The sequence below is a fragment of the Xylocopa sonorina genome, chromosome 17, assembly GCF_050948175.1.
Source record: "Xylocopa sonorina isolate GNS202 chromosome 17, iyXylSono1_principal, whole genome shotgun sequence".
NCBI classification, from domain to species: domain Eukaryota; kingdom Metazoa; phylum Arthropoda; class Insecta; order Hymenoptera; family Apidae; genus Xylocopa; species Xylocopa sonorina.
This window is the reverse complement of record NC_135209.1, coordinates 5,142,287-5,168,559: the sequence shown is the minus strand read 5'-3', so window position 1 is coordinate 5,168,559 and position 26,273 is coordinate 5,142,287. Positions and strand designations below refer to the sequence as shown.

Below are 26,273 nucleotides of genomic sequence, written 5' to 3'. Positions count from 1 at the left end.
TTAAAAAATGATAAAGAAAACATTCTCTGAACGGGTACTCTCATTATCCCCCGCTATCCGGACTAATTGGTTTAATCTCTTCGAACTAATTAAAAAGTTCAGCCGCCACGAGCATCTTCGCGAGCAATTCCTTCTGAAAGTAAAAGCGAACCAAGTGGTAAACAACTTTGTCCAGCTATTGAAATATTTATATTACCATAGAAATGCACGGTGTTTCCGAAAAGAAAGAGAGAAAAAAGCCAGTCGTTCTCGTCGAAACGGAGGCCACTTCGAATTTGCTCGACGAATTTCGCTGGGATTAATCGACGGCGCAGAAAAGGGGAGTCGAATAAGTAATTAAAGTCGAGGGTGACAAAGTTCCAGAGACCCCGTACCCCCTCGTCGATTATCCTCGCGAGTTACTCACGGGACACTGTATTCGATATGAAAGCGGCGGAAAACCTGAAGCGATATTATTTACGTGGCGCGGGCCAACGTCGCTTGGAATCACGTTCATTTTACAGTCTATATAATCCCAAACTTCCCGTTAAGTTCCCCATTTCCATAGGCGTGTTTTATCGCCGGGGACATTAAAACTTTCGCCCTTAGCGAGAATTACGCCGCGGTATAATGGCTGGTGAAAGTACGGGCAAAGGTGGCGGGCCCCGTGGACGTGACTTTAACCCTCGAATTCCACGATATGACAGCCACTCCATTTCACTTCCACACGGCACCATCCATAGTGACCCAGATTTCTGTTTCTTCCTTCGATCGATCCACCTGGAAGCGCAATTCTCCACGTAAGAATCCCTCGAGCGCCTTTTCATCCCCCCTATGTACACCCTCGACGTCCACTCGGTAATAATCAGCCGCTCGATCATCGAATCAACGAGAAACGAACTATTGAAATCCCCGTTGTTTTCACAGATGACTGTCCGAACTGCGTGGACGAGCACACCAGCAGCTTAGCCGCGTCAAGATGGACGATGCCGCTGTTGAAGCTAGGCGAGAAGAGATACTACCTGGGGATCTTCTTCAAGGTATCACGGCTGCCAGTCACTTTGATATATCTGGCGGTCCGGCGGACGCGGTCTGCCGGACATTATCAAATTATTTCCGTGCTCGTAACTTTCCCGTCTCTCTCTCTGACGGTTTACGGTGCATCGAGCTCCAGACCGGCCAGCTATCGATCTGATTCAACACCTGGACGCGACTGTCTCCTGCGTGTATCCCTTATATCGCGCTTTAAAACGATTCGCGTCGATCAGGATGGAACTTCGGCTCTGAAACCTCCGAAATTGGTGGCTTATCGATTAACTTCTCGATAGCTCCTCAACTCGTTAGTATTAAACAACACTCTAGCCATTTTCACGAGAAGAAAGACCGCGACGATAACTTCTAGGACCGCGGATACGATAATAAATAACCAGCAGGGGCAAGAGTAAAACGGGTACGTTTCGAAAGCGCCCTCGTCCGGCAGAGAACGGGCGATCCACGCAGCCAGACGGATCGAGCGATCGAACAACTCCCTTTGTTCGCCAGCCGTTGCTCCATAACCCGAGTCACCCACTTTCCTCGGCTCGCACGCAACGGAACCGCATTATTAAGACGGATTTCGCAACGGCGCCTGGCTCTCTGGCCTTGCAACCGATCTCTCTGAAATGGTGGGTGGATGTGACGCGGTAAACGCCGGGCGTTTCGCAACGGGCCCGCGACGGGCGCCGCTCGATCCACCCTGTAATCGGATCAACGGAGACGAACGTCTCCGTGGATCTGACTACCTTTTGTTTCCCCTGGCAAACAATGACACCGTCGCGGCGTCTTGTCGCTGTTGCACCGGTAAATCTTTGCCTGCAACCCTATTATTCGAGTCCACAGTCTCGACGGTTATCCTAGCGCCACGGTTACTGTTCAGCCTTTGGTCGAGAGTTCGAGACTTACTTTAAGTTCGTTACCAGCGGTGTTCTTCTTTTCTCTGTGCTTGTTCCAGTGGAATCTCTCTCGATGTGGACTTTTGCACTTTACATCTCAGAAGATACTGTATTTTGCTGCGATCGTAGAATAATGTTTGTCGTTTCGTAAAGAGATGTGTTGTATTTGTTTCGGGTTTGTGGTTTTTGTTCGAGTGGAAATTTGTAATTAATTTAATTACCATTCGCATGCACGCGTGCGCGAAACGCTGGCTAGTTTTCCCTTCATTCGTTGCGTTTCATTCCCGTAAATCAACGCGGACGGAGCCGCGTTTTGGAAAAACTCGTGGAAATTCTTTGGGAGCGTGGCGCGTCGCTGGACGAGAACAGGACCAGGCGTAATATTCGAGATATTTCAATGGCAGCGCGCCGCGAAATATGCAAATGCCGGCGAGGCTCGTGTTTCTTTGCGCTTACCCTATATCGCGCGTGAAATACGGGAATGCTTGTTGCGCGGTCATTTACCAGACTTAATGGAGCGGGCTGGCGAAATTTATGCGGCTTTATGCTCGCATTTTTGAGCCCGTACTTTCTCGTGATATCGCCGATACGCGCGAAAGCCACGGACGAAGACGTCCCCTCTGACGAATGACGATGGAGAAACCGAGGGACCAGTTTCTCGTGCCCCTTTTTAATTTTTTTAACCGACATTTAATGAATCTCTCTGTGTGGCAAAAATATGGCAGACATTCCTGTGGCAGAAACATCAATAATCGATGCTCTCGTTGCATTATATCACGTTGTTTAACATTCTTTTCGATTATTTCGTTATCGCAGATGAAAGAGAAGGAGGAAGACAAAGTTGGGAATAAAAATGTTTCCAGTTGTGGAACTTCATTGAAATCGCGGCAACATACGATTTCCGATGAACGCGGTGACAACGCCCTAATTGGTCAAAGAGGAGAAAGCGCAAAGAGCGATGCGAAACAGAGCCGTAAGGCGGGGGGGTCCCCCGTTCGAGCATTTAAATGGGCATTTCTCCTTTTTACCACGGTCAAAGTAAAAGGGTAATTACGGGGAAAAAACTCGCCGTTTGGTTATACGGAATCGCGAATAATTCTTTTCACGTTCATCGATTGCCATTGGCAATTTGCTTGACGGTACGTGTGCCCGCGTTGCTCTTTCCTTTCCATAAAGAACCGATATTTTCATCGTGCCCGTAATTCGCGAGCGAATTCGATTACCGCATCGGAGCATGAATCGAGGGGGATGCGCGCGGTTCGTTTCCATTGTTTCTATCCAGAAAACGATGGAAGTATGTACAGTGGAAGACGATGAAATGGCAGCCACCGCGAGAATAACATTGATCTTGACGGTAACATTTTCAAGTCGAATTCATCTGCATGGAGGAAAAGAGAGAAAAGGAAAAACTGAGACGAGAACGTATCTGGTTTGAAAAAACACGAGGAGCAGGGAGCATCGAAGAGATTCAATATCGTAAACTGTGCGAGAGGATCGCGACAGTTCCATCTCCCAAAGGGAGCCAGCCAGAAGTGGAGGAACGGAGAAGAAGAAGAAGAAGAAGAAGAAGAAGGCGGCATTTTAAACGACATCGGTGCAATCGCAGCGACGCTCTATTTATCGCGCTTTATTTGCATTCCCGACGGGTAACGCGCGATTTTTCGCGTCTCCTCCATTCCCACCCTCTTCCCGTTGTCTCCGTACGCGCGTTACGATGGCGAGGCGTGTTCCGAGCGGCCCTCGGGTCCGGCGAGCCCCGGGAAAACGCTCCTCCGCATCGACACGAAAATCGCATTCGCTCGCGCCCTACCCGTCGCTCCTAAATTTATGACGCGACGCGTTTTTTTTTCGCGTGCTCGTCACTGAAAAAATATTGACGCGCCACCGCGGCCATGGAAACGGAACAAGGGAGCGCCCTTGGGACCGGAAGCGAAGGTGCTGGCGCTTGATGTACGAGTGCTGCCGGATATTTCAAGTGTTATCCGATCAGACTGTAGGATAAGTCGGTGTAAACGCTTAATCTGTTCGCGACGATGATGATAAACGTAAGAAGCTGTCAAATACTATCGATACCTTGAATTATTCAGTGATGGTATCTCGTATCCGATCAAACAATTGAATGATAAATATGCGGTGCGAATGAATAATTTTCACGCATACTTTGTACCTCGCGTATGCGTAAATTCATTAATTATGCGTATGTCGCGTAATAATTTCTATTAAATATGAACAGCGACGTTTCGATAATTGATTACCCGTGAAACGCGGCTCGAAAGTCTACGGAAACGGATCGAAGCCCAATTAAAATAGATTCCACGTATATCGGTCCACTTCTCAGTCCCAATTATGGAACGCCTCGAATCCCAGCTGGCAAGATTGTTAACTTTGCAATTAAATCGCCATCGTTCAGCGAGGTGCTGCTTAGTATCGCGTGCCATAAATAAATGACCGATGAACACCCGGGGGTGGAGAGTGCAACGGCTCCCGCCGTTATATTTATAATTAAATCTAAATGCGTCGTTCGATCCCCGTTCGCGGTAACGTCCAGCGCAATAAGCGTGGGCTTGGATGAGAAACGGGGGACGAAAGGAAGTAGGAGAAGGAAGAAAGGACGAGGCGGGTGGAGGAGAGGCGAGATCGATTCGAGATTCGCGTTTGATGCTCCTTAAGCGAGGTTTCATTCTTTCTCCGATTTCGTTGCAGGCCAACTGGTACAGGGCGTCCCAGTATTGCCGATATCACGGGATGCATCTGGCGAGCATCGCCTCGCAGGAGGAGAACGACATGCTCGAGAAGCATATTAAGGACTTTGGGCTTGGACACGAGCACTTTTGGACCTCTGGCACCGACCAGGCCGAGGAGGGCACGTTTTTTTGGATGGCCAACGGCAGGCCCATTACGTTCGAGAACTGGAACGTTGGCGAGCCGAATAATTTCAGGTACGATCGCCGCGTGTATCGCGAGCACCCTTTTAGGAAGCGTTTCTCTCTGACCGCATTCATTTTTAATTTAATGTCGCACGCGTGTGTCGTAACGGTTGTAGTCACGTATATACGGAATATGCGCTCAATAATTACGCCACGGTGTACATGATCGATCGCGTTTCCCTCTCGAGAAAGGATAATCGAGTCGTCGCGGCTACGAGCGCCAAAACAGATCTCTGACACCGTGTTACGTCGTTTCAGGTACGAGAACGGCGAGGAGGAGCACTGCCTCGAGCTGTGGAACAGGGACGGGAAGGGTTTGAAGTGGAACGACAGCCCTTGCAGCTTCGAGACGTTCTTCGTCTGCGAGGTACAGTGATCGATCGATCGAGGAACAAGATAGGCGAAAAACGGATCCGAAAGTCATCGTGCCGCACGCGAATACATCGACTTACCTACCGAGTCATCCCGCCAGCTATCGCCTGATCGATTCACTTCCGTTCCTCGACCAGGGACCACGGAACAAAATAGTCTAACCGCGCGTCGCGTGGACGCGTTCGAAGGAACGATGGATCCGCGGGAAATGGATTTCGCTCCCGTTGGATCACTGGCGGGGCTTGGTGAACGCTAGACGGGTCTAAAGATGTTTCTGTGATAAACCGGATCCTCTGCCTAGACTTTAGTCACGGATCGTGAAATCCTCAAGAGGTGCGCGCGAGTACTTTATTTTTTTCCACCTGCGAGCGCGTGGAAACACGGATGGAAACGCTTCTTCGTTGGATCAGAAGTTGGTGAACGGTTTGGGGTGCGATGAGGCGCTGGTGGTTTCAGTGCGCGGGTGGTTATCATTGGTTTCGCGTTGCCTTCGTTGTTGTACATAGTACTCGCATTATCGAGTAAGGACTTGTAAGATTTACATTACGTCGAGTTACAGCGAGTCGCTCGATGTACAGAAGTCTGTATTTAGGTAGCTGTTTGCACGTTAGACGTACTGGAGCCTGTGTATTACACTCTTCTTCGATCGAGTACAGATCGAATTGCGATTGTATAGTTCGCGATAGCTCCAGCGAGTGGTCAAAGGTCGTTGATAGTCAGTGAGAGACCGAGGGGATCTGAACTTTGCCACTGAACGGAGTCACAATAGTTCGACGCAGAATTTCTCTAACTTCTTCTTGTAACCCTATCGTACTTTTGTATTATAAGTCTTAACGTGTTTCTTTTTACTCGTAAACGTTCATTACCAAAACCTTGCTGCGAGCCAATCAAAAGACTCCGAGGTTAACGCGTCAATGAATCACTTTTAAGAGTCTCTTCGACCTGGGGGCGGAAAATTCCCACCCCGGAAACGACACTGTACGTGGCATCATTCTACGCTGTACAATAAAACCCAAATCTTTGTTTTTCCTTGACTGTATGAGTTACTAGAATACTTCAACTTTCAATATTATTAGTCGCAGGTAAGTAGAATTCGATTAATTACTTCGAACAAAGCTACAGATCGCTGGATTGAATTCAGGAGCCTAGAATCAGGACGTGGTTTCGTTTCTCGAGGCCCCGTCACGCTGGTACCGCGCTCGAACGCGGTGATCAACCGCAGCTACGCAGGGTTGCGCGAAAGAGGAGTGAAAACGGGGAAAGAAAATAGAGAAATCGATGATAAACCGAGCAAACGGAGGAGAGAAGAAAAAACCAGAACAGATGGACCAGAAAAAGCACGTAACTGTAATGAAAGTTACTCTCCCGGAACGTTGTGCTTCCGTAACGAATCTTTCCGGTCGACGTGACCGACGCTGCGTCGTTTCAACGTTCTTCCGCACACCCCCTCGTCGTTCCCTTTGCCAGACGCGGCGCATCAATGCGCGGATCCTCTCTACAGGATTGACAGAACCAATTAGTGGTTCCGTCGATTTTTCGCCCTTTTTCAGGGGAAAACAACAATACCTCAGCGAGTTAGGAGAGGGTGGAAGGTAGCCAGTCAGTAAAAGCGGGGGCGGAAGCGAGAAACGAGGAGCCAGAACGAAATGAACACCGTTAAAACGGCTGTAAAAGCGTGTGGTAGGCGATGGATAAAAGTGAGAGAGAGAGAGAGAGAGAGTGGTATAGTGATGAACGCGGAATAAAATTGATGGGATAGTCAGATTACGACGTTTACGATTTCTAATATCTCTGGATGAACCTCGCGAGGGGTTGTTCGAAGAAGATGAGGTAATGCTGAGGGTATCTGCATTTCTCACGATAGAATTAGTTGCTCCTTGTCTAATTTAAAGGCTACTACTGTGATCTATTATCTATCTAATTAAATTACCCAGAAATAGGATAATTCAACTTAGAAATTAAAAAATTTTTGAATAACACTAAGAATAAAAATTTAACTTATTCCTCATTAATCGCTATATAGTTGTACGAGATAGCAGAACTTACTTGGATTGAAATTCAGCTCGCGTTGTTAACTGTGTGTCCATCTCTCTTCAAATTTCGAACGCTCTTGCACCTCACCGCTGATTATACAGCTAATTTCAAATAAAAATTACGTTATCGACGTCCAATAAAATACGCGTTTCTTTATTCTACAGATGGTTAGGAGAATGTGGACAGTACCAGTCGACGATAACGATTTTCTGCTGATAACGTCTGTATCTGATGTGGTCCAAGACGAGCACTGCAATTCGAGTTATCCACGAAGGGGAGACTTTCACGACTGTAGGTCACTACAAAATTTATTGACAAGAAATGTAATAATTTGTGAAAGTCAGACACAGACAGAAGACTTTAAATTTAATTTTAGAAGCAATGGGAGACTCTATATTCAGAACGCGGAACAAAAAAGATCATTAATCATTTACTTACCCTTTAATAATCTCTATCACGCCAGATAACGAAAGAATAAACGATTCCAGGAGACTAGCTCGCGAAACTCTGCAATTGAAATAAAACAATAAGAATATGAATAATAATAGAGTGCAAATCAAACCTAATCAATTGGCAAATCTAAACAAGATTTATGGTTCTTTGTTATTTGTTTTACAAAACGGTCAGAGAACTACGAAAGGAGGCGAATAATCTTAATAGAAAATTCTGACGACAGCGAAACTCTACATTGAAAATGCCGGGAGCTGTGTAGTATACAAAACAACAATGTTTTATTTGAAACAACATACAATCACGTGCCACATATGTTCCTTAAAAGCCGCCGGTTCGCACGTTCCGCGAAACGATTGGTCGACGATATCATCATCCGTAATGTAGAAATGTGCGTCAAATGGCTCCGTCGTTTCATCAACACCCACGCGGTCCCATCCTGCCCACCTTGTCCCAGATCAGTCACGGAACTCGCGAACCCCTTCTCTCTTCATCGTTTCATCCTTCACCCTTACTCTATCCGTATAACACGATCCTCCATTTCTTCTCGTTAAAAATGTACGCTGACACCGCGATACGACGCCTCGTCACGTCCCTCGAGGGCTGCGACAAAAGGGGTTCCGGTTAGCGAGTTTCTCCGTCGCTAAACTCATTTCTTCCCTGGTCTACGCTAATCCTACGGTTCCATCCCCTTTCTCTCTTCTCGCTGAGCAACCTCGACAGTGAAGATGAAGCAGGAACGAGGACGCTCGCGACGGACGAATCCTGGTCTCGCCCTACTTCCGGTTCCCTCTGAATCGGTTCTTCCATTATGTACAGCGGACGAGGTACACGCACAAGTACATACGCAAACGGGTACACGCATTCGTATCGTCTTACCTACAATCGCGACGTCGTAGCAGCGTTTTAACTTGCGTTTCCTTCATTTTTTTGTGTTTTTTTTTTTTGTTTTTTAGTTTCGTATCGTTAGCACGAAAAGGTGGCCGACGATGCTGGGCTGCTTCTCTTTACACGTAACTAATCTAGCTTAGGGTCCACCGAGGGATGCGAGCTTAGGCTCGATTTATGAGGGATGAAACCTGGACTCTTCCGACCTGTCGTGTTTTAACGGTTTAATCGGTCGTTAATATTGCTACGTTCGCTGGTTTGTCATCGACAGCGCAATGTGTCGATCGCCGATCGTCTCTCGCGAGGATCAGGTAGTTTAGGCTGTACGAATCGCGACGAATGGCATCGCGTGACCGGTATTCATGATTTGTACACTTCGTCTGATGCGATGCAAGGGAAGAAGAGTTAATTTTGCGCGAACGTTGCGAACGAACGAGTGATGGTACACGCAAGAACGATGAGTCGAGTGTTTCGTTGTACTTTCCAAAGAAATAAATCGACGACAGACTCGCAGCTCTCTGTGCCAAAGAATTTTGGAGAACGCTAGTCGAACAGAGTGCTCGTGTTCCTCTACCTTCTGTTCACCCTCGAAAGCTCCGTTCGTCGTTGGAGAGGAAATTAATCGTTCGATGACGTTACTGATATGCTTGGAAATGTCGCTTGGAAAAATTGTTTGGCACATCACAAGTGTTGGCGGGCGTGGAATGACTTCTCGCTGGTTTCGCGACGACCCGTCGACCGGAAGAGTCCAAGCGCGTGATGAGTGCACGAGGAAAATGGAGTCTCGGATGAGGATGGCGAGAGGAAGCCGATCGTTCGCGTTGGGACGACTAAATCTACGATTACGGGTACGAGAGTCTTCGGAGATCACGAGTACGACGCTGAAAAATCATCATTAAGGCCGCTATTTCGTGTGTGCGCACGATTTTTAGGTGAACGGGATAGCCTCGACTATCAGGTGTCTCTTCTCTCGTTCTTAGTCGCGCGTTCTCGCGCACGCTGCCGTGATTCGCTAAAAAAATACGCCCCATACGCAGTGACACGCTGTTCACCGGACAACTTCAAAAAGGACGTCGAATTTATACCGATCGGAACTGAATCTCACGATTTCTGGCTGCTGTCTTCCTGTCGATTGCTGTTTTCTTAACGTCAGTCGCGTTGTACTCGATGCACGCATCGTGGCTCAGATTTAAAGCGCGCGTTCGGAGGAAGGGAGTTCCCGTGCTCGTTCAAGAGACCTGCTGTTCGTTGTATCGAATTTTGTTGGCGAGACGCGCCGTTCCTCTCGCGTTTCAGAAACCACCGTCGTTCAAATACGCGCTGGTTCATGTTTAATCAGTAAGGCAGGTGTGCAGAATTCCGCCGTGGCAAAATTTAACCGATACAGACACCAATCCGACGCCTTCAAATAAATCGGTAACTGCTGCGCTCTATGCTCGTCCTCGAAATGATTGGAAATTATATTTTACAGAAGAGATCGAGGGCTGCGAAAATGATCGCGTATGGCCTGTGGACAGAGTCGTACACGAGTTTCACGGTTTCATACGAATTGTAATATTCGCAGACGGAATCGCATACCGATCTCACTTAGCCGCGAGTGCGCACACAGTGAAAAGAAATCTCGTATTAAGTGTCGGATAGAAACAGCGTTCAAGATCTCACGTCGATCGAAAAGTGGGTGAAAGCTTTGCGCGTGTCTCGAGGTACTTAACAGTAGCAGATAAGAGAGATATTAATCGTGGCGTAATCGGCACGCCTGCAATTAATCATTCATTTTCCTCCTGGCATTTTTTTTTCTTCCTACGCATTGTTTCGAAGGAGAGCAGGTTAATAATCTCACCCCTCTCTCTCTCTCTCTCTCTCTCTACATACGTTCGCTCCGATTCTCGCGACTTAACAAACGTAACACTTCCATTATCTTTAACAACAACAGTAACAACATGTTCTCCGATATTATCGTTAGGATTGTGTGATTTCTTCGTTACATATTTTTTGCTCTTTTTCTTCTCTTCGTTTTTATTCGATCTTCAGCGATCCAGCACTCGTCACTCGTCCTCGAAGCGATCGTGTCTGACTTCTCGAGAAGCCGGATAGAAAGTGCTTAAAAATCGGCGAACGTAGTCGTTAATAGTCGATATAGATTCTCCCGTGGCATTTTCCTGCACGCGCGAGGATTCGAAACAAGTGCTTCTCTAGTGGAGTTCTCGACGCGCGATACGAGCCACGAACGAACCATTTGGAACGCAAGCTTTCGAGGGATCTTCTCAACGAATTTCGTTCGAACATAATGCATACCATCGTTTGCTGAAAAATAATTTCCAGCGGACAGTAGAGACGATTCTAAGTGACTCGTTGGTCGTTTTACAAACGGAACGTTGTCGCAGCGTTTTTACAGCAAAGTTTCGTTTCGTTGGAGATTTGGATAGCGAAATGAGGATCGATCGATCGAGGCGAAATGAAGGAGAATTCTTTCCGCGACTCGTTCCGTGGCTCGCACCGTACAATTGCATTCTATGTACAGCGGACGTAGTTTTGGGACATTGATCCTACCTCTGTCGGTTTTCCTACACACACACAAAGTTCTTGGTTTTTTTTCTGCAGTTGGCTCGAAAGTACTGCCTCCGTTTCGAGTCACGCTTTTCACGAGTACAGCGATTTAACGCCTCTCGTTTCTCGTACGAAATTTGCGAAGTGTCAGGGTGAACGCGCGTTCGAAAAGCTCTGGAACGACCACGTACGAGTCGAATGCTTCTACAAAATATGTCGCTTCGAGAGTCGCACGCTGAATATTCACCGTCTCAGGCACCTTTGCGTATAATAAAACGTTTGAATTCCGAATTTGTGATTTTCATTGATTTCTGCGTTGTTCCTTATCAGTCGAATTTTAAACAGATGCATCGACGATGATTACCATTTTAAGTATCCTCGAAGTTGACGAGGATCGATGAGAAAGCTCTGTTGCGAAATGATTGCGCGAGGTCTTGATTTTAATTGACACGTCGATAAAGTCTGCGATTCCGTTCGAAAAGTCCGCAATTCGTTTCAGATTAAATTAAATTCCTTTTTCCCTCGTTAAGATGGTTGATTTTTTTTTTTTTTTTATTAGGAGGAGAAACTTCGATAGACACTCGAAACGGTAATCATCGATGAATCATCTCGCTTACCTTTCTTTCGTAAAAAATTTGACGTGACCCGACACCTGACACTCCTCGATGCGATTTATTTAATCGTTACACCCAGTGGATTTTTTCTTTTTTTTATTACGTGTACTTTTTTTTTGTTGAGCATATTACGTCCTCGAAGTAGGTTTCTTTTAGAATATTTCATTGTTCTTTTTTACCACAATGTACATACTTAACGTGTAATAGTAGCTCGTGTGTACGTTACGTATTAAATATATATATGTATATATATATTATGTATATATGACACAATCGAATGCCATAGTTATATCTTGTATGATACACATTGACATTTCTCCATCAAGATGTCGATTGGTTTTCCTCCTTCCTCTTTCAATTTTTTTCTTTTTTAAATAATAATAATTATTTTTTTTCATTTTTTTTGTTCATTCGTAGCATTTGCTCGCCTGAACGTTCGTTTTAACGAACAATCGTTGGCTCGAAGTTGACGCCCGACTTTTGGAAAACGGGCCGGAGTTTCGTACAAAGTTTTAACGAGATTCTCAAAAGATTTAGGAATTTTCAAATAACTATCTATTGCATTGTTACTGCCTGAATATAACTTACGTTTTTTTTTTTTTTTGTTACTTCGAGATTTACCGTTGGTTCGTGCCGAGCTTTACCTTCTCCTACCAATTCCTGCGACTACCATTCTCGACTTCGAGCATCAGGCGTTATTCAAAATTCCCGTCTGTCTTCCCTTACTTATTCAAAGTTAACACTCTTCGAGCGATTACCAAACCAACTGACACCCCGTGTCAAACGAGAGGACCCGCAATCAGACTGCGGATGTTGAAACGCGACACGCAAAGTAGAACCTCGGTTACCCCTCTCTTCGACTGAATAACGCAATACTTGCGAGTTATGCGCACTCCATACTACTTTGCGTACGCTCAGACATCAGACGTGCAGACATCCGCAGTCTGCTAATCAAACGAACGGAAACTACACTCAGAATCCCAGACAAGGAGTACGAGACGCATGAATCCTACGAACACACTCCATACTTAATCCTCGTCGACACTTTCGGTGCTCGAAATCCACGAAAAGACTACCAACGAGAGAAACGTTCTCACTGGACAGTGCGTGAAACTCCAAAACAGAAAGAAAAGAATGGAAACGAAACCAGTCGCGTTCGTCCAGGTCGTCCCATGGCCAGGACGACGTAATCGCGACGCGTTTACCGCGCACTTCCGGTCCCTGGTGGCTCACGACAGGGCCCGGAGACGTGGTCGTAGAAATGCTTGATATTCGGGAGGAGAATCTTGAACGTCGACGCTCCTCGGTTCTTCATAGGCACTGAAACGTTCTTCCTGTGCACGAGACGTGGTTACTTCTTCGACCATTCCCCTCCTCGACGGCCCTCGCCCTTCTTTATTCGGTCGTCGTTCAGAACGACCGGGCTTCGAGGGACCCGCGCGACGAGGGTGGCTACGACGAGGCAAGAACTCGTTGTCGAAAACGACGGAGGGGGCCGGTTCCGCGCACCCTGGGGACGCTTACGGCCGCGCTGACGTGGCTGGGCAATCATGGCCAGCACTCTACGATCACAGAACTGTCTCCATCTCGGCGATTTCCGTCCTGACGGCGCCATCGTCCGGGATCCTGCGCGGAATAATTTATTTAGTGGCGAACGCTTACTGGACATCGCTTCCTAGCTGAGCTTATTTCTAACACGATATCGTTCCATCTAATTCCTTTCGCGAGGTATCAAGTTATATACTAGTGGCCAAAGGGTTCTCGATTGGCTGTGCTCGAGGAGCACTCGTTATTCGCGCGATAGGTTCTCGCAAGTGTTTAAACAACTCTAATTTCGAGGGGTCTTTCACGATCTTTCGTCGAGACGTGGAATGTTTTGGAAGGGACGATGGCACGATGGGTTCTAGAAAACGCACATACGACGTACGATCGAGTGTTTCATGATCTTCTTTACGACGAATTTTTGAAAAAATGAGCTTGCGAGCACGATGCGTTTCTATTCGCAACGACTCGACGCGAAACTAGATGAAGCTAGATTAGATTAAACTGGAAGGCCATTTACCTGTAGATCTCAGGGGGCAAAAACTTGTTGGCGTACTCCGTGCTAACCACGTGATTCCTGGTCATATCCCTGGGCCTGCCGACGTCGATGGCGTCGATGAATCTAGATTCAAGAGGATCTCTATGTAACGACCCGCAAAGGGGGAGGGTCCGTCGTTTACTGGCTAATAGACAGATAGACAGAGAAATGTATACAGAGTGAGTCGTCCGGTGTAGAAATCTCGAGTATCGTCGTTGTTCCAGATGCTGACTGGGAGCGTTCGAAGAAGAACATGTTCGATGACCAAGTAACAACCGATAGAGCTGCACGAATCGTTTCGTTTCCAATCAAATTGCTCTCTTTCGTCTTCAGAGTATTATCATGAATAATCGTTGTTAAGAAATTACTATGGAGAATGGTCAGAGTGAGCTTGTTTCGCGAACCAAGTGAGTTTAACTCGCACGAGAATTTCTCTGGCACGGAAGTTCTAATGCGACGTTTAAGAGAGACGCGTGCGTACGCGACAGCACGGAACAGGATACGGAAAATAGCGTAGTTTGTAATACGTTGATAACAGCGTAACGCAATTTATAACACAGGCAGGTGATGTAACGCTGTTTATGGCGGGGAAATTGTTGCGGTCCGCGAACCGGGTCAATAAGAGCACCGTCGAGTTCCGTCGACTTTCAGAGACCGTCGCGAGCTCGTTTCACGAAAGGAAATTAGTAAACCCGTGGCGAGAGAATTCAGATGGCGGTGTTTTTTCTTCTCCGCTCGAGGACGTCGTTCGTTCGAAGCCACGCGGGATATTCAGCCAGCGATTCGAGCGAATTAAGTAAGGAATTCCTCTGTGGACTTAAGAAAATCGCTGGAAATTACACGATGAAATAATTACAGTTCTCAGGGAAGAAACTTACGAAGAGTGGCGGCACGGTGACTTGAAACTCGGGACAGAGGTTCATCGAGGGTGGAGAGGTCGCTCGCGATTGAATTTAGGTCAGATCACGTTCGCGAGATTAGAAGATACGAGGATAAAACTCGGTCAAAAGTGTTCCGAGGGATGAGATTTGTCATGCGCATTTTCTGGCGGGGCGTTGAAACTTTTTGAATCACCGTGAGGAGGGCACGGATCGATTTCGAACTACTTTCGAAATGCAAATCGTCGCCAGTGTACGCGTTCTCCAGCTCTGAATCAATACTTTGCCGCTGTGTATTTCGTCGCGCGACGCATCTGCCACTGCTCGACGATTATTTAATTAAATGGCGGGAAAAAAATTGTTGATCGTCGGTTCGATCTTCCTCTAAAGCGTCGCGCGTGCCTCGTCTCGCGCGAAACACCCCCGCGACATCGCGAAGCAACGACGACACATCAAGATTCCATCGTAATCGAGCGACGCATTCCGTACAAATGACTCGATCGTCGATCGCTACGTTTTCTTTTCTTTGGTCGCGTGTTCCCCTAATTCACAGCTAGTCCCACCGGAATGGATCGCACCCCTGTACCTCGTCGACACCGCGAACGATTTATCGTCCACTATGTATATACTCTCGATACAGTCGCCCACGAGTTGCTCGAGGACTTCGCCACTCAACTCGCATGCCATGCTGCCGAGCACATGATACGTGGGCTGATCGATAACGAGAAGATACGAGTTGAAAGAAAGTGATCGGACGGACAGCTAGGAGGACAGACAAAAATGAAAAAAAAACCAAGAAAAACGTCACGAGACAGTATATAGATAGACAGAGAGAGAGAAGAGTAACTCGAATGTGTGTATGCAGACGTTCTAGACTACCAAGCGAAGCGGTTCATCTACTTCTACCCTTGTCCTTTCGACTTTTACACTCTCCGCCATCGACTCACGCGACGCTCCGCAATTCTCTCCCCTTTCGCGGGTTAACTCTTTAATATCCGGTGTCTCGAGGGAGATATTATCGAAGTGGCTAGCGTCGTATCCTCCGTGAGTACACTGTAAAGCCTCGACCGCTGTTTCGTTCACCTTGATTCTGCTCTAAATTGATATAGGTCCGTGGGACAACACCCCGCGCACCCATTGCTCAGAGCGATGCACGTCAGAACCGCGAGCGCAACGATAATATCTCGCTCGTTAGCGTAAGAGACACCAAGGGGATCGTTACGTTTGAACGAGCCTCGCGAGATCGATTCTCCTTCTCCTGTCAACGAGTGCACGGATTTATCGACGCACGACCAACCCCTTTCCCACCCCCGCGCCTCGACCACTCGCCTGGCCACCCCAAGAAACGACTGCCAATACCTCACATATCGACGCGTCGATTTTCGCGTGCACCTCGAAACCAGTCTCCTTCGAAGCGACGCAGGAACCATCTCGTCCTCGAGAGAGAGAGAGAGAGAGAGACGAAGACCTCGAAATGGTACCGGATGAGACCACAGACTATGCATAGATGGTAGACGCGCAAATATACGCGAGGATCTCGACGTACGAACAGATGTTCTGTTTTATTAAGGAAACGCGTCCCGTTTGGACGATTTTGAATTTCAGATGGGTCGACGGAATGGCCTCGACAGCTGAGGACGGCGTCGTTTACTTGTCAAACAGACGCGGCGGATGTGACGGCACGCGACGCCTACCCCTGTTCACGCGCGCGCGCTCGACTCACTTTTAAACGACAGGCGCCGCGAGACCACACCGGCTGTCGAGTAAACAAGCGTGAATTTTTTTCCGGATATTTGGCAGCAGCCGATCGGACGGCTCCTTGTCCCGTTGCCAAGTTCACGACAGCCCTGACCCACTGACTGGCGCGTCTCGCGTAGCTACAGGGGTTGATGGAGGCCCTCGTCGTTGCTGAGATCAGCTACTGGCGTTACCGCTGCTTTGGTATTCGCGGTATTTTTCAGGTCACCGAGTGTACGGAAATGGAAAGTAGATTTATGGATACGCTGCGAGTTTGCGATCTCCCGACGAGATACGGTTCCATGTTTATTGGCGATCCGCGGGGAGTATTCTTTGCAAATTGTATGCTTCGGAAGCGTTTCGATATATGGCGGCAATAATTTACGTCTGTTACGATCCGAATATCATCTCGTGTATACGTGCACGTGTCTTAAGGGACAGTAACTTTTTCATAGTATAAATTGATCAGCAGATTTCACAGGCGTCGAATGGTTCGGCAAAAACTATCGAACGCACGGTCGTTCGTTGCAAAGGTTGGAAATACGAGCGGGACGCAAGAATGGAGCAGAAGAAGAGCAAGTCCACGGGGATGAATTTCGTGGGACGTTAAGAAACCGAGCGGTCGAGCGGAACGTGTTTTCTGGGGCGGACGAGGAGCGTTGGAAAACGCTGGGCAGAGAATCGCCGCTTCGAGACCATTCGACGAGCACGTCCGGGTGGAATGGAAAAAAAGGGATTTCCTCTGGTTCCTGCGTCACTTCGGGTTCTTACGTGTTGTGGGCGTTGCGGACTTACGAATCGAAGTATGGCGGTAGCGGATGCGGCGCCTCCACCGCCAATGACTCCGGTTGTGAATGGCGGTCCGAGCTTTGAAAGCATCCTCGCCACCAGCCGAGACTTCCGGTTTTCCTCCTTTAAAAAAGCCGACGTGGATATGTGCCAGGCTTCTCATCCACCATCGTCCACCGCCACCAACCATCATCCCCTTCCTTACGCGAACGAGCAGAACGCCTCGCGCGACTCGAGATCTTTCGTCCTGCTTCCCGTTATAATCTGTCTTCGTTAAACCTTCGCAAGATCTCGCCAAATTGTGTGCGAGATACGTGAAAAGATCCGCCTCGCGAGAACACGAGTGTCGATTTTACGCGAAGCGTTTGGAAAATCGAAGAAACGTCGAGCGGAAGAAGTTTGAGATGAAACGCGACGGGGAATCGTTTCCTCTCTTCGGAGGGATAAGAATTCTTCTGTTGCTTTTTGTAACAGTTCCATCGAACACCAAGAAGCGTAAATGAACTTTGGATAGTATGTGTGCGTCGAACTTCGAGTTCAATTTCGTTGGTTAGCTCGAAGTCAAGTGTGAACTGAAAATTGTGGATTTTAATTTAGGGTTTCACGTACACACGGTTCAAATTCGATTTAAAAGATTCAGGGGGATTCGAATTCAAGATTCGAGACATAAATTTCAATAGTAATCCAAGCGTTAAGTAGTTTCGAAAAGAATACGAAACGAAAAGTTACAGCCGGGCCCGGTTTACTCGGGAATTCGATTAAGCAACGTCCGCGATTTGCCGAAACAATGTTACCTTGATTCTAGGCAAACACCTGAGGCTTATTTCGGCCAAGTTTTCATAGGAAACTTTTCCAGCTGCCAGCGAGGGAAGTAAGTTCGCTCGAAGATCTCGTGTCGAGGAGAAGTTCTGCCTCTCAGAAGCGTACACTCCCGCCATTTCTGTACATTCTCCCTGCCCCATTTTGTTTCTCTCCACCGTTCGTGTTTACGAGGGCGCTTCTCAATATGGACGAAAATTCGAAGCTAATTTGCCGTGAAACAATCTCATACGTGATGCGATGATAATACGTACTGTCGATCGTAAGTTTCAGATCACTCGCGATACTAATTTTGCCACGTAAACGTAGAATAATTATAATGTTCTCGTGTAATGAACTTACTTCTTGAGAATAGACAGAGTTTCCAATCATTTTTCCCCTCTATAATTATTGCAGAAATATAATACCGTGTAACATCACTAGCACAGAGTACAATTTCGTTTCCATTAGCTTAATTAATGAAAAATTCAAGTTCAATTAGTTAACAACCAGCGTTCAAGGTTCGAATATCAAAGCAAACATTCAGAGCGACGCGAAATTAATAATTTCAATCAAAAAAGTGCGATGCACGGAACGTTATACGATTTAATTGCAGTGGAATAGAATTTCAGTAGTACAAGTCAACGATAACTGGTACCAAAGACATTTCTATCGTTTCCCTCATATTTTCCAAAGAATTTATGGTTTCTCTTCGAAGCTATCTATTTCTCCGCTAACGGGAGACAAGTCTCCAAACTTACGATCGTCAGTGTATGCATAAAATGGCGCAAATAGACAAAAAAGAATGAAAAAAATGAACTATACGCTCGTGCCGTTAGCACGACGTTAACGTACCCATGTGTAATATGCGTGTGAATGTACACACGTGTGAGTGTATCATAGTACACTTTGCGACTGTACATACGACTGTATATACGCGTACGTTCGTAGATAAATGCATGCTGTGCGAGCCAGGCTCCAAGTGACGTCAGAAAATAGGTCAGGATTTAAGCTCGATTCGCGGCGATCCCGCCGCCTCGAAATTACGCCCGGGCGACGTTTCAATTAATCGGATCTCGATTGCCAATTAAAGAAGGCTGTCCAGAGGGATCTCTGTAGGAGCGCGCAAAAAGTTTCTCGCCAAGTTACGCCGCGCTAATCGTCCGCCGCGATCCACCGCGAATCGAAATTCAACCCTCGAACAATATTACGGAAGACAGGTGAAGTAATTCGTAACTATGCGAGTAACATGCGTAGATCTGTCGTTACGGGTCCACTTCCGCTTTGGACGAAACGTATCCGTAAACCGGGCAGAAGAGGTGTTCAACCTTGGACGAAAGCTTTCTAGAAAACAAAGGTCTGTTGGAGAACTTGGTTGGGGAACAAGCTGCAGCGCGAGATGTTTCGTTTCGAAAGCGATCGCGGCACTTCGAGGGGGGAAGTCGATACACGTGTCGAATCGTCTGGACAAAGGTTCGCGTCGTTCGTTGAATCGCGTCTCGCCTCTTTGCCCTTCGTTTCTGAGTCCTTCCTCCAATCATCCAGCGGATCTCGAAAATTCACGACCAACTGCAGCGAGCTTCGTACCAACTCTTTGCAAGCACATTACGTAATAAACAACGAGTACAACCGACTAAACTTGCGTGGCTGGGGTGAAAGTGAACAGTTGAGGGAGGGCACGACGCGAATTTAATTAATTTGTATCTACTCCTCGAGATCCACGCGAATGAACCAGGCTAGAGGGTCTCAACTGCGATGCAGACACAGCGTCAGATACTATGGATACCGTGGTACGAGGTTAGATCGAACGGATTAGGATAATAGCGTACTTGGCCTGGCTGGGTTTTATCCCGTGCGCCTCCAGGTCCTTCTCCAGCTGCCGTATCCTGATCCTCGCCATGTCCAGCTCGTGTTTCACCTTCCACAGATGCGTGTCGCATATCGGATCCCTGCATCTGTGGTACCTCAGGATATCCTGCGCCTCGTAGACTGCTCCGCGAAAGGTCAACGACTTCCCCATGCTCTTTAAAACGAATTATCGACAAAGTTGAAACGTTCGAACATTACAAAACTACTTTGAAAATAAAATTTAACAATGCCAGAGGCACGTAAAGATCTCAAGAAATGAATCGAATCGAAAGGTACCCGCAATATGGCGGCAAAATCGCAACGTCATAACGTTAGATTCGTGATCGATGCGTCCAAGTAAAAATGGACGCTGGCTAGGACGAAGGCGACTCACCAAGCTGAAAAGCGCGCAGCAACCGCCGCCGTCGCTCCTCGCCAGATGCTGTCTGACGTACTTGAAGTACAAATGCTCGAGGAGCAGGAAGGCCGCCGCCAGAAGAATTCCCATCATCAATAAAAGGAACGCGGACAAGAACTGCTCGAGCGCCAGGGGATCGCTGCTCTTTTGCACCTCTTTGCCGGGCTTGCAGGTCCCTGTCATCCAGTACCTTCTCAGACGCTCGAGGTCTCCTGAAATTTCACCGTTCTAATGAAAAATGTCGGTGGTACTATGCGCCGGATCTTTTTTAATTCCCGCGACCTGCACGCGACAGATGCAATTTGATCGCGGCTTGCCCAGCGTGTGGTTCGGTCACTGATAACCGTGGCTCGGTTAATTCTTCCTCAGGTTCTTTTTTCTTCCATTCTAAAGCGAGCCACTCTGTCTGAGCATCTCAGCAAATTAATTGAACGTTTCTTCCCTTTCCAATTTTTTAACGAGCGAGCTTAATCTCTCGAACAGTGATAAAGCATTCAGTGACGAGTCAGACGCTTCGACAGCACGGAAACAAAATCTTTTTTCCTCTTTTCTCACCGTTATCTCTGTAATCGAGGAGACGTTTGTTGAACATTTGGAGGTACTTGGAATTCCTGGAGAACGCGAGACCGTATCCAGTCATGGCGTACCAAGATCCCACGGTCAGCAGTCGGCAGTCCTCGTCCTGGGCGACCAAGTAGTCCAGCACCGTGCCGTCGTAGATAAACGCGTCCATTTCTCTGTTAGGAAAGAAACGATGCTGATCAGAAAATTGTGAAACGGACGGGGAAAACTCGAGAGGAATAGCACGGTTGATCATCCGACCCGTGCCATCCCCCGCGAAACTTTCTTCCCACTGTGAACGGGCGCTCGGTCTTATCTCAGCTGCGCTCCAAGGAGTTTCCCGAGGAAATCATTTTACGGTGCATTTTCCTCGATTTATGCTATCGATCTATCTTCCTGGAAACGGACTCGGAAATTCAACGACTCGAGTTAAACCGGCGATAGCTGCGTTTCGTGATTTCGTTCGTTCACAAAAATCAACCACGAATTAACCTGATCCTTGCGATATTGTACAGAGAATCTTGTCTCTCAATCTGTTACCGGTTGAAACACTTTGTCCCTGAAATTCGCGCGACAAACACAGTTCTCGTTTAAACCGAGCCGTACACGGATCATCGCGCCGCGAAAGTTGGTGGAACTGGCGCGGAGAGATTAGACGAAATAACTCCGTCGAGAAAGTTCGATAACGAGCTACGAATACATAATGCGTGAGCATTAAGCTTGGCTAAGCGACGTCTGGCCCGAGTTCCATCGTAAACGCCGTTGGAGTAAGTTACACCTACCAACGGGGCATTACTTATCGCGCTTACCCGCTGATAACCGCCTCGATCCCCTCGGCCACGCTGCTCTTGTTGAACTTCTTCATGTACGCGTGCATCTCCTTGAAGTACTTAGCGAGCGTGCTGTCCGTGTGGCTCCACGGTATCGTGCCGAATTTGAACATAGGCTTGTGGGACCACGGCTTGGACAGACGATGGTCGTCGACGCCGGTGAACTCGTGGAACTCCTCCCTCGTGATCATGAAGGCGGCCAGGTTGGCAGTGTAAATGGCGAGGAACACCACGGCGAACAACGCCCACACGTTCGTCATGAATCTGAATCACGTGGCTGGATGAGAATCTTTTAATTTGACCATTTTTATTTATTACAGAGCTGTCTAGGCGGCTTTTAATTTTGCTGTGGCGTCACGGTTGGATCGTGAAAGACGAAATGGTTCGCATACAACAGCGACGTGTAAAATGAATCACTTAGCAGATAAATTTTATCGGGTGCAATAAATATCAGCATCGAGCGGCGGAGATACCTGCGCTTGCGTTCGATCAATCTTCGAACCATCGAACAAAAGAATGTCTCTTCGTCGTACCACGCGATTAATCCTATCAGTGGTTACGTGTGTTAATTAATCGCTGGCCTATTTATCCAGCGATGCTACGCGAAGGAACGTTCTCTTGTTCCAGAGTGAAAAAATTCAATCACGAGGGCGAGAGCGTTTTCGAAAGTTACGTTCGAAGCGACTCACGGCGCTTTGGGGGTGATTAAGGGGTGGCAGCGCGTTCGAATCGACCGCTCGAGCGGCTCGTGAAATAGAACGTTCATTTTTCACGGACTGCATAGTAGTTACCTGGCGCGAGACGGGGAGAACGTACGTGCATTCAGTTTCGCGAATCCTGGCTATGATCTAAGATATTGCCGTCGTGATTTAAACCACTTCCCGCTGCTTACTCTGCACGCGCGAATAATAATATTCCGCACTGTTGCGCGAAACCGCGGAGCACCCGTGGTACCGCGTGAAATTCAATCGAGTTACGACGTTCTCTTGCATTAACTTCCGCGAGACTGCATGCTCGTGCGAAGGGTGGAATTTATCGAGGATTCGAGCTGCACCCGAATCCGCCACTTTATTTCTGCGAGCACCAAATATTATAATTTCTGAACCGCGCGAGGCACGTTCGAAGCAATTAGAAATTGGTCCAAGTAATTGGATTTGTGGATAAATAGAAAATCTAAGCGGTAGAATAGATTCGATTTCGAGTACGCGATTTGCAAGTACAATTAGCAGAGTTAATCGAGTCCAGCTCTCTTTCATTTTCGTTATCCACCCTTCGTTCCTTCCATTCTGATCTTCTAGCTTATCCGATGGATACGATTTGATATTGTTTTACCAACCTGGCTGTGAATCCCCTGGGAGAATCGATATGGACGGCTGCCTGAAATAATACGGCCCAGACCAGCCAGTACGTCCGGCAGAAAGAGAATCGATGATTAGGCGATGGATTCTTCTGCGACCGAAAAGAACACCACAGCCCCGTTTAGAAAGGTTTCATACTTTTCTGCCTGTTCAGCGTAGCGATAACATTGCAACGATAAGAAAATATTCTACTCTACGACGCTGGTCTTGGAGCCATGCAAGGAACAAGGGTTGTCGTGTATTTGGAAAAATTAATATCGATAAAACACTTTCGACTACACTCGCGTCTCTTCGCTCTGCACTGATCTCGATGCGATTTAATAAATTTCCAATCGCGTCGAATTAAATTACGATCGATGTCCAAACGTGTGTACTTCATCGCCAACGAGGACTCGAGGTGCAAGGTTTCTTGTTCTCGCAGAAGAAGCTTCGAAACTTGGTCGCATTGTATTATCGAGAGACCAGTCCATAATCAATCTCCTTTTTCTCGATGCACTGTCACGGTGCCAAGATGTCGTTAAGATTAACGGCACTGTCCGGCAAATAATTAGCTTCGAGGGAGAGGGAGGGAGAGGATTTCGTGCTGCACAGGAGTGGAGGTGGGGTGAGAAAACATACATAGGTAATAAGAAGCGAAATTAATGGTACCAGTTTCCGCGCAGCGCCTGAAGGGTTTACCTTCATGTTGAAACCGGATGGTGACAACCATTCGAACAGTAGTATCATAATTGTGGCCGCGTGTATGGCGACGATGCCGACTAGCATCCAAGAGGCGGTGTCAAATGGTTCTGAAAGTGATATCATTGCAAGTATTATCTAGTTAACTCTCTAATATTGTTACTGGAAAATCGACACCCTGTATAGCGTAGAATTTTTGTAAATTTGATTTGAATGTCTCGCGAGTTTTAGCGAGTTCTCACCAAGGAAGGCAGTGGGAGATATAATACCAGTCCTCTTCGCCACTACTATCGCGATACCAGTCTCCATGTACGGCACTGTGAAGTCCACCACAGCTTCCCTTTCAGAGTTAATCATCAGAGACGTCATCACCATGTCCGTCTTCCGATTTACGAGATCAGCAATCAGGCCATTCCATTTTCCATTCTGCGAACAAAAGAGCCGACAGTCGGGCATTGAAACGACTCGCATTTCCAACCCCCGTTGAGACGTCCACCCCCTCTGTTTTCGCGACTATTGAAACTGACTCCACCATCCCCCACGTTCACGGGATTAAGATTTCTTAATTGGTTTTATAGGAAACGATCGCGCGACCCATTAACGCTTATCTCGCTCCTTAACGGAACGGTTTCAAGGGGATCGTACGATTTCGAGGGCGTCCATCGTTCCAAACTTAATTCAATTATCCAAAGATGTATCCGAAAGCAGAGTTCGAGGTACGATTATTGAATTTTCGAACTCGATGGTTGGGATTTTCTTTAAATCTCCTCGGAGAGAAACACTTTTGACAATTATTGGGTTCGTTAGGATTAATTAGAGCTCACCTCCAGCGTGCCCCATTTGCCGTCTTCCACCCTGACGAGCTCGTAAGTGAAACCGATCTCCTCGGAGAACTTCTGGAGCAGGTCGATGCAGAATCCGCTGCAGCACTGGTAGAAGCTCTCGTTCTTCTGCGCCGATTGAATGTCTATCCTGAAAAACGACAAACGTAACGGAACAATCCAACACAATCGTCCCTTGATCATCCCTGCGGCGTAACAATCGTTCGAGTTCTTAAAGGGTGACGTGAAAAGAGAAGCACGTCTCGTATTAATCGTGTACCAATTGCTTTTGGGGGGCATCGATTTCTCGCGAACGTGCTGAATGCACAAAAGAAGGAGGATTCCCGAGGGAATATCCTTCGTTTCGAATAAAAGAGTTCGACTAAGCAGTTTTTCATCCTCTTTCGACTAATTATTAGAGGAGCACGCTTAATGGCGGGTGTATCGCGTGACTCTGCATGACTCCCGAGAAATCCAGCAATGATTCTTGGATTTACACGATCCCCGTTCCCAGGAGTGGCCGAAACAACTGGATTAACGTCGCTTCTGGCCAAGTCGTGCAATCTGGTTGAATGCGAGTCGGATGGTTTACACTGGTCACACCTGCGCGTGACAAACTCGATGCTCTTCGTGTATTGTTTCCGCAGCTGGTGAATAACACTCGTTTCACGTGTTCCGTTGGAGAACGTATTGTTGGGACTATCGATTCGAGGCACCGTGTTGTAAGCAGCGGTATGCCTCCGCGTTTCCTCTTCTCACGAAATCGAATGACAAGTCTTACTCCTACCCCTTAGTAAAACTACCCAAATCTCTAATTATAATTTAGAATTTAGAATCTATTCGAATTCGATGCGTTGTACTTTTCAAAGCGGAAAACTTCTAATTACAACTGACCAATTGCAGGCTGGAGGAACCACCACCCCTTTAATGCTGTGGCTCGAAATTAATCGTAATCGTCGCGATAGTTAATCGTAAAGACGTCCACGGGGCGTACGTAAGCGCAGCTTAATCAAGTCGACGCAACGGGCGTAATTGTCGAATAAATTTGTCGGGAAACGGGCTCTGATGGTAGACGCGTTAGACAAACGAAGAAGCAGAGCGCACCTCCGGGACTATTATACCGGAATTCAGCCGGTGACAAGGGTTGCGCGCCGCGCAGGACAGTGTAATAACCGTGGCCGAATATAATTTGGTTCTGTGTCAACCACGTTGACGTACGGAGATCCGTGTCGAGCTTCTATTTTGCGAGCCGCGTAAACAACCGACGCCAGGCTGATGCGGAGCTGGTTGCAATTGCACTCGCTCCGATTGCTGTTGTTAAACAACACCAATTACTATGATTCGCCTGTCTCGATTCTACCAGTCTCCATCTTTAATGCGAAATCCACCAGTGGGCATGTATAATCTCATCGAGAATTCGTGGAATCACGCGATTGGGAATTGTCGGTTGACACAGATTCGCGCATGGCGCAAAATTGCCATTTCTCTATTTTCTACGGGCACGATGGATATTTTGTATCGCCACGCGATTACGTTCTGAGTTTGGCTAGCATCCTCCATCGCGTGAATATATAATTGCAGTAAATTTCGACGGGGTAAATCGACGGAGCGGCTGTCGCGAGCAGCCAGTTCTCACGGTAACAACGTGAAATTTATTTTACGACGTATCCGCAACGTGACGCATGGTTGTATCGGGCAACCAGGGGGGTGAAAAGTAGCCCCGAAACATCGATTT

General features: G+C 47.4%; 2 protein-coding genes across 13 annotated transcripts in view; one reads left to right on the top strand and one right to left on the bottom strand.

Annotated features, from left to right (window-relative positions):
* LOC143431305 (uncharacterized) overlaps positions 1-5,345 on the top strand; it is a 58,101-nt gene extending 52,756 nt beyond the window's left edge. The window contains exons 3-5 of the mRNA XM_076907932.1: positions 907-1,019; positions 4,614-4,849; positions 5,096-5,345. Of these exons, the coding sequence (XP_076764047.1) occupies positions 907-1,019; positions 4,614-4,849; positions 5,096-5,213 (467 nt within the window). The 3' untranslated portion in view covers positions 5,214-5,345. The remainder of the gene's footprint in view (positions 1-906; positions 1,020-4,613; positions 4,850-5,095) is intronic.
* Positions 5,346-13,086: 7,741 nt separating this feature from the next.
* Nmdar2 (glutamate ionotropic receptor NMDA type subunit 2) overlaps positions 13,087-26,273 on the bottom strand; it is a 116,370-nt gene continuing 103,183 nt past the window's right edge. For 3 of the 12 annotated variants that reach the window (XM_076907897.1, XM_076907896.1, XM_076907903.1), the window contains 11 exons: positions 24,542-24,689; positions 23,960-24,143; positions 23,658-23,827; positions 23,018-23,130; positions 21,661-21,945; positions 20,846-21,027; positions 20,267-20,502; positions 19,854-20,047; positions 17,233-17,349; positions 13,805-13,906; positions 13,087-13,368 (listed from right to left, as the gene is read on the bottom strand). In XM_076907897.1, coding sequence (XP_076764012.1) covers positions 13,311-13,368; positions 13,805-13,906; positions 17,233-17,349; positions 19,854-20,047; positions 20,267-20,502; positions 20,846-21,027; positions 21,661-21,945; positions 23,018-23,130; positions 23,658-23,827; positions 23,960-24,143; positions 24,542-24,689 — 1,789 coding nt within the window. In that variant the 3' untranslated portion in view covers positions 13,087-13,310. Of the gene's footprint in view, positions 13,369-13,804; positions 13,907-17,232; positions 17,350-19,267; positions 19,369-19,853; positions 20,048-20,266; positions 20,503-20,845; positions 21,028-21,660; positions 21,946-23,017; positions 23,131-23,657; positions 23,828-23,959; positions 24,144-24,541; positions 24,690-26,273 lie in introns of those variants that run through there. The other 9 variants (XM_076907902.1, XM_076907907.1, XM_076907899.1 and 6 more) reach the window with 8 other exon arrangements.